We start from the raw sequence: 7,907 nt of genomic DNA on the forward strand, positions 1-7,907 counted from the left end.
GCCATTTCCTCCACCATGGGATCTTCCCAACCCAGAGATTGGACCTGTGTCTCCTGCGTCTCCTGCATAAGCAGGCAGATTCTTTACCACTGAGCCACCTGGGAAGCCCCTCTTACGGATCACTCCTAGTCAGTAACTGAATGCCAGAAGTGTACATAAGCAGGCCCATTTCTCGGATGCTTGATATTCTTCTGATGAGCAATTTTAGCTGGAGGTCTCCCAGACAGGTCTCTCTCTACTCTATTCAATTGTAGAATTTCCTGGAGAACTATGCACAACTTCTCTTTCTTCCTTCTCTCAGGATCAGACTCACACAGAGTCTGAAGTCTCTCTCTGCTTCTCCCAGCTCTTTTCCCATTTCCTTTCAACATCCTTTATTTTTTCCCTAATACAGTTCTTCCCTGCACTTAATCCCATCTTGGCATCTGTTTCTCAGAGGACCCAAACTAACACCAACATTGAGGTTGTTTTCAGATTTTTATTCTCTACAACTAAACTTCTGATTGTTCAACATTTAGCACAGCATTCTTCTGTTGGGATCCCTTTGAAGCACTGCCATTGCTCCCTAAACTGAACCTAACCTTTCCTTCTCACCTCCGTAGTTGGGCTCTAGCCCATCTTTCCAAACACCACCCAGCACTCTTAGTCTAGCCAAAGGTCTACTGACCAAAATACATTAAGTCCCCTACATACGAATGAGTTCCATTCCAAGGGCAAGTTTGTAAGCCCAATTTGTTAGTAAGTCCAACAAGGTTAGCCTAGTAATCCAACTAACACAATTGCATATAGTACTGTACTGTAATGGTTTATACTGCTTTTCACATAAATAATACACAAATGACAAAAACTACGATGTTTCTAATCTTACAGTTTAGTACCTTGAAAAGTACAGTAGGGCAGTATAACATCTGGCATACAGGGGCTGGCTGGTATTGAGCAAAAAGGCCAAGAAGAGATACTGGCTGGAGGATGGAGACAAGGTGGGAGAAAACAGAGTTGAAGGATCCATTTGCAATAGAAGATGGAGGACAAACTGCAATTTCACTCATGCCTGGTGTTGCTGGCACAGGTTCTGGTTTCTTGCTGGATTCAATTCTACTTAAAAAGATACTGTACTACTATACTCTATGTAGTGTGTGTGTGTGTGTGCGTGCGTGTGAGCTAGTAACTCAGTCCGACTATTTGTGACCCTATGCACTGTAGCCCGCCAGGCTCCTCTGTTCATTAAATTCTCCAGGCAAGAATACTGGAGTGGGTTGTCATTTCCTTCTCCAGGGAATCTCCCTGACCCAGGGATCAAACCCTGGTCTCCCGCATTGCAGGCAGATTCTTTACCATCTGAGTCACCAGGGAAGACACTCTATACAGTGCTATACAGTAAAGTACACAAAAGCACAACCACTTGCAGAGGATGCACACATGTGACAAAGTACGCCAAACACATGAACTAACTTAACATGATTGGACATGTGAATGCATGCTTGCATCTTTGAACGCTCGAAACTTAAAGGTTCGTATGTAGGGGACATACTGTATTCTCCTACTCACTTTATCGCCCCTTCTCCCACCTCCCCAAGAAAACATCTGCCCAGCTGATGCTTCTTTTACTCTGGATCCCTTCTTGACTTTTCCATCCTAATGTTCTTTCAGCTTCACTTTAAAGGCCACAGGAATGTGTTTTCTGCAATGTATTCACTCTTTTTGGTATGTTAAAAGGGAGGCTGTATAGTCTATTATCAGATACATAGGTATGGTTATATTATCACTGCTACCATGAAAAGCTAGCTGAGATTGGGTTTGTTTGGGAAACACTGAGCTAAATGAAAAATAAACCAATAATTTTTTTTGGTTTGGATTTTGTTTTTAATTTCAAGATTTACCAGAGCCCTGAAAGTGTTAGCACACATTGTGTCTTTCCAAATCCAGCATTTATACTTTTTTAGCTTTTCTTGAATTTGGTTGATCACAAAATCCTTCAAAAACAGATTGCACTTTTAGAAAAGGGTAAAACTTGTTACAGAACTTTGCTCGGATTATTTTTGCAGTACTACATATCCTTCATCTTGCTATAGTTATTTGCATATTTATCTTACACATGTTTCCACTTTAGCCTTTAACATAACGTCTTGAAAAGAACAGGCATTTGTTGAGTTGAAATTCATCGATATTTATTGCAGGGTCATGGTCTGGAATAATATTTGGTAACTGTAAAAATTTAGTTTGCATCTATTTCAGTAGCTTTTTTGCAGTCTTTTTTATACCATCTCATTCTGGGCTGGGAAAATCATCTTGATGCTGGGCAAACAGCCATTGTTAACATGGAGCTAAATACATTTTCTCTACAAATCACTTTATTGAGACATTATAAGAGAAGAATATAAAAAGAAAGGAGGAAACAGCTGCCTCTGGGTTCTGGCACACCTTGTTTGTGAAGGCAGCCTTTGGGTTAGTTGTGATTGTTTTCATTTCCAAGGGTATGCTTGTCAAAAAGGTACTCTGCCAGACCAGACTCGGGGGCCCCCATCTTAACCAAGTTATTCACGTGGTCACCTAGTTCTTTGATAGACTTCACCTGCTCATTCAGATAGTGGGTTTCTAGGAAATCGCACAAATGGGGGTCACCTTTGTCTGAAGCCAGAGTGTGCAATTCCAGCAACGACTGGTTCACATTCTTTTCCAAGAGCAGAGCACACTCCATTGCATTCAGCCCACTCTTCCAGTCGTTCTGGTCCGGTTTCTTGATGTCCTGCAAGCAGATCAGTCCTCCCCGCTGGTTCTGCAGCCTCATCAGCTTCTCCGCGTGCTCGGTCTCCTCCCGGGACAGTCGAAGGAAATATCTGGCAAAGTTGTGCAAGGCCACGTCATCTCGGGAGAAGTAATAGGCCATGGACAAGTACACGTAGGAGGCACACAGCTCCAGGTTGATCTGGCGATTAATGGCGGCCTCGGAGTCCGGGTGGAAGTTCTGGCGCACCCGGGAGGGGGCGCCGGCGCCATCCACCGGCCCCCGGGAAGAGGCGGCTGCTGCCAGCAGGCGGATAGGGGCAGCGGGCGGGTAATCCGAGGACAGCCTGGGGACCCAGCGCGGCAGCAAAGCGAAGCCGTGGCGCGCACTGCGCAGGAACACCAACGATGTGCTGATGTGCTTGGGCAGGAACAAGAAACAGGGTAGCATGGCCTCCCCTATTTAGAAGTAGGGAAACTGAGGCCAGGCCGGCTCAGCGCGCAGTCAAGCGCCGCCCGGGCACCAGATCTGAATCAGAACGCAGCCTTAGGCGACAGCGACTGCGTCACACGCCCCTTCGCTTCCATACTCACCGAATTCCAGGCGGAGGGCTGCTGCGGGCGCGGGCGCGCGTCATTCGCGGTGGGGAAAAGGCTGATAACAGTTATAAACACTGCCCCCATCGTCGACGCGAGGTTTCTGGTCTTGGGCGTTTCTAATTTACTATTTCATCTAAGTTTAAAATGCTGTCGAACAAGTAGATGCTGTGACTTGAGTCAAACCTTACTTGGCCTCCCTCTCTGACCTTTTTCTGTCCAAGGACCAAGAGCTGGGGGAGACAAGGCAGTGAAATAGGATAAAACAAAAATCAACACTGATTCATCTGAGAGTAAATAAAAGTCCACATCCAAAGAGGATGTTTATAAATTGACTTTCTGGTTATTTTTACAAATTTAAGTATGGAAATAGTTGCCAGTATTGCAGTAGGTGTATACTGGTGCGTGCATGCTAAGTAGCTTCAGTTGTGTCCGACTCTTTGCCACCCCGTGGACTGTAGCCCACCAGGCTCTTCTGTCCATGGAATTTTCCAGGCAAGAATACTGGAGTGGGTTGCTGTGCCTTTTTCCAGGGGATGCCTCCGACTCAGGGATGGAACACGGGTCTCCTGTGGCTTTTGCAGTGCGGGCAGATTCTTTACTGCTGAGCCACCAGGGAAAGTGTATACTGGTATTTCATTGTATTTTTAGTTTGCACTTCCATAATAATTAGTGATGTTTAGTATATTTTCACATATTTCTTGCCAGCCATATGTCTTTGATGAAGTGTATGTTCAAATCTTTTTCTCATTTATATATTGGGTCATTTTTTATTCTTCAGTCCAGTTCAGTTCAGTCGCTCAGTCGTGTCTGGACTATTTGTGACCCCATGAATCACAGCAGGCCAGGCCTCCCTGTCCATCACCAATTCCCGGAGTTCACTCAAACTCATGCCCATTGAGTCGGTGATGCCATCCAGCCATCTCATCCTCTGTCGTCCCCTTCTCCTCCTGCTCCCAATCCCTCCCAGTATCAGGGTCTTTTCCAGTGAGTCAATTCTTTGCATGAGGTGGCCAAAGTATTGGAGTTTTGGCTTCAACATCAGTCCCTCCAATGAACACCCAGGACTGATCTCCTTTAGGATGGACTGGTTGGATCTCCTTGCAGTCCAAGGGACTCTCAAGAGTCTTCTCCAACACCACAGTTCAAAAGCATCAATTCTTTGGTGCTCAGCTTTCCTCAGAGTCCAACTCTCACATCCATACATGACCACTGGAAAACCCATAGCCTTGACCAGAAGGACCTTTGTTGGCAAAGTAATGTCTCTGCTTTTCGATATGCCATCTAGGTTGGTCATAACTTTCCTTCTAAGGAGTAAGCGTCTTTTAATTTCATGGCTGCAATCACCATCTGCAGTGATTTTGGAGCCTCCCAAAATGAAGTCTGATGCTGTTTCCACTGTTTCCCCATCTATTTGCCATGAAGTGATGGGGCCAGATGCCATGATCTTAGTTTTCTGAATGTTGAGCTTTAAGCCAACTTTTTCACTCTCCACTTTCACTTTCAACAGGCTTTTTAGTTCCTCTTCACTTTCTGCCATAAGGGTGGTGTCATGGTTGTTTAATTTCTTATGGTTAATATCTGAATCTTTGATAGTAGTACTGCTTCTGTTCAGGTCTTGTTTATATTATCTATATATTACTTTCCTATATTTCTGTGTGCAAGTCAAATTTCCTGTCTAGGTCAGTTTCCTCAGTTGTAAATTTAGGATCCCCCTTGCCTCCAGTGAGTGGTTGAAAATATTAAATAAGAGAATGTATACAGAGGACTTATCAGAGTGCTTGACATGGAATAAGCACTAGAAATATTGTTTCATAGTTTTTATTGGATAATTTCTAAGTGGTTATTCATAATCAATATATTATTGAGCAAGTGATGATGGTTATTATTGCATTTGGTAAGACTTACACAACTTATAAAGAATGCTGACATGTATTATATAGTTGCTATCATGTATGGGTAGTGAGGTAGAAATTCTTTTATTATATGAACATATCAAGCTTGTAGCTTTGGAGTAAGCTCCCTAGTCTCAAATGAGCTTCTTAAAGTGTACCATAAATAAAGATGGATGCCTCAAATCTAAGCTTCCCTGATAGCTCAGTTGGTAAAGAATCTACCTGCAATGCAGGAGACCTCAAATCTAGTGATACTCAAACTCTGTAGTAGAATGTGATTGATATTCACTGAGCAATTTCTCACTAATTTTTGCTTCTCCAAACCCATTTCTGCTTTTATTTTCCTCAAACTTTTTCTACTCCTAAAATGTAGTTCCCTAAAGAGAGGTTATGAAAATGATTCTTTAGAGTGGTATTAAATGCCAACTGCTCCTACTAGTGTTTTAGGAGAAATGATGCTCTTCATATAAATGCTTATCCCCAAGGTAATAAAAAGCACAGATATAAAACAAATGAAATACATGAGATGTAATGAAAAATAACGCCATAAAGTAAAATGCACATTTAAATATCACATGTTAACTTGTCAAAAATGTTTCTTTTTCTCATTACAAAATTTGTCATATATTTTGCTAGACTTCTAAAACGCAAAGATCTGGTAGGTGTTATTTTTATCTTATGGACATTTAAAAAAATCTTATGGACATTTTGATTTCTAGTATTCACAGTAAAATTAATGTTGTTATACTAAAAATATGAAACTAGATCATCACCCACCCCTCTTCACAAATCATTTCTTCCTCAGTTTCAATGGCTTCTTTTATTCTTTGAACACCTCCTTAAGCTTTCATGCTTCTCTAGGATTCCCTCTGCTTCTTTACCTTCCTCTCTTCCTTTTTTTCACTGTCTCATGAAATCTATCTCATCTTTTAATTTCCCATCAAATATATTCCCTACTCTTGTAAGTCTTACATAACCTCATGTAGAATTCATGACTACTTTTTGTTGTTGTTGGCAAAAATTTGTTTATCTTGAGAGCTTATCATATATTGTATCATAATTATAATCATTATCATAGTTATAATTCCTTGTGTAAAGTGTATGTATGTGTCCTTAAGGGCAGAACGAACATCTTAGTCATTTTAGAATCCTCAGGCCTAGCATAAAGCTTGACTATTTTTAAAAAGCACAAATAAATCCTTTCAGGTGCCAAAATAGATAGGGACAGAAATTTTTACTTCATATTACATACCAGCTTGGTTGGATGCACTTTTATAAAGTATATTAGTAGATGGCTTCACTTTAAGTTCTCTGAGCCTGTCCAGAAAAACCTCTGTACTTAAATTTCATTCTCCAAATGAATAACAAGATTCACTCATCTCTTCTTTTTAGATATATTGGTTATTTATTTTATATGCTAAAATGCTTTGCAAATTGGAAATTAAAAATTATATGAATGTGGATTGTTATTCATTCAGTCATGTTTTGATTTATGTAATATACATGGATCAAATTTTATGACATTATTTTCTTTAAAGCATTGGGTTGTAAATACTAAATTTTTAAAAAAACTTACCTACTTTGGAAAATATTTAAGCAACACTCTACACTTCTGCATAAAATAGATGGAAGCAGTTTTATAATAAGGGAAAGAAAAGATGAAAAGTAACTTCACTCTCATATTTGTTTTTGTAGTAAAGGTATTTTTTTCTCCTGTTTTCATTTCTTTTTATTCTCATTGCTGTTGCTGTTGCTAAGTCACTTCAGTCGTGTCCGACTCTGTGTGACCCCATAGACGGCAGCCCACCAGGCTCCCTCGTCCCTGGGATTCTCCAGGCAAGAACACTGGAGTGGGTTGCCATTTCTTTCTCCAATGCAGGAAAGTGAAAAGTGAAAGTGAAGTCACTCAGTCGTGTCCGACTCTTCGTGACCCCATAGACGGCAGCCCACCAGGCTCCCGCGTCCCTGGGATTCTCCAGGCAAGAACACTGGAGTAGGCTGCCATTTCCTCACTTTTATTCTCATGTTTACATTCAAAAAAGGTTAGTAGCATAAACAACTCTTCATTTTCACTGATTCTGGTCCTTTCTAAAATTGCTTTTCTGTGAGACATGACAAAGCCAGGGTGGAGAAAAGTCCATTGATTACTAAGGATCATCTACTTGCTGTTAATAGAGTATTTGAGAATTTTGAATAGAGAACAATAGAGGAAGTTGTCTTGAAAATATAAAAAGTATCATATATGTATTGCTAGTCTGTGTCTTATCACTAGGAAATCTCTCAAAATTCCACAGGGAGTGTTTGGACTCAGCTGTGGAGCCCTTTCTGACCTCACTCTGGGATCCTTTCAAAACTGGGAAACCTTCTGGCTCACCTGATCAATGAGCCAGAACTGAACTCTCAAGGGCAGTACATGCTGCCTCTAAAACTGGAAGAGGTCTAGCAAACTGTTTTGTTCATTTTATTCACCCAGGGTCAGAGGGGCAAGGTGCAGTCACTCTTACTTTACCTTGGAAGAGGTACCTGGCAGGCCTCAAACTGTTAGACTCCAAAAACTACACCAGTATCCTAGCCACTGATTATCTTCCATCTTCTAAACCTGAGTATCCAGAGTATTTCTTTGCTTACCAGATCTGATCAGCTTACTGCCATCTTTCTAACACGATGCCCTGTGGAACGTTCAGATGAGCC

At 41.4% G+C, this 7,907-nt stretch overlaps 1 protein-coding gene across 1 annotated transcript; it reads right to left on the reverse strand.

Moving 5' to 3' along the window:
• Nucleotides 1–1,857: 1,857 nt before the first annotated feature.
• On the reverse strand, nucleotides 1,858–3,267 carry FTMT (ferritin mitochondrial). The gene has a single exon (XM_061422974.1). The coding sequence runs from the start codon at nucleotides 3,173–3,175 to the stop codon at nucleotides 2,447–2,449; it is 729 nt and encodes a 242-aa protein (XP_061278958.1). The 5' UTR covers nucleotides 3,176–3,267; the 3' UTR covers nucleotides 1,858–2,446.
• Between the last annotated feature and the right edge of the window lie 4,640 nt (nucleotides 3,268–7,907).

The sequence above is a fragment of the Bos javanicus genome, chromosome 7 (genome assembly GCF_032452875.1).
Source record: "Bos javanicus breed banteng chromosome 7, ARS-OSU_banteng_1.0, whole genome shotgun sequence".
Lineage (NCBI taxonomy): Eukaryota > Metazoa > Chordata > Mammalia > Artiodactyla > Bovidae > Bos > Bos javanicus.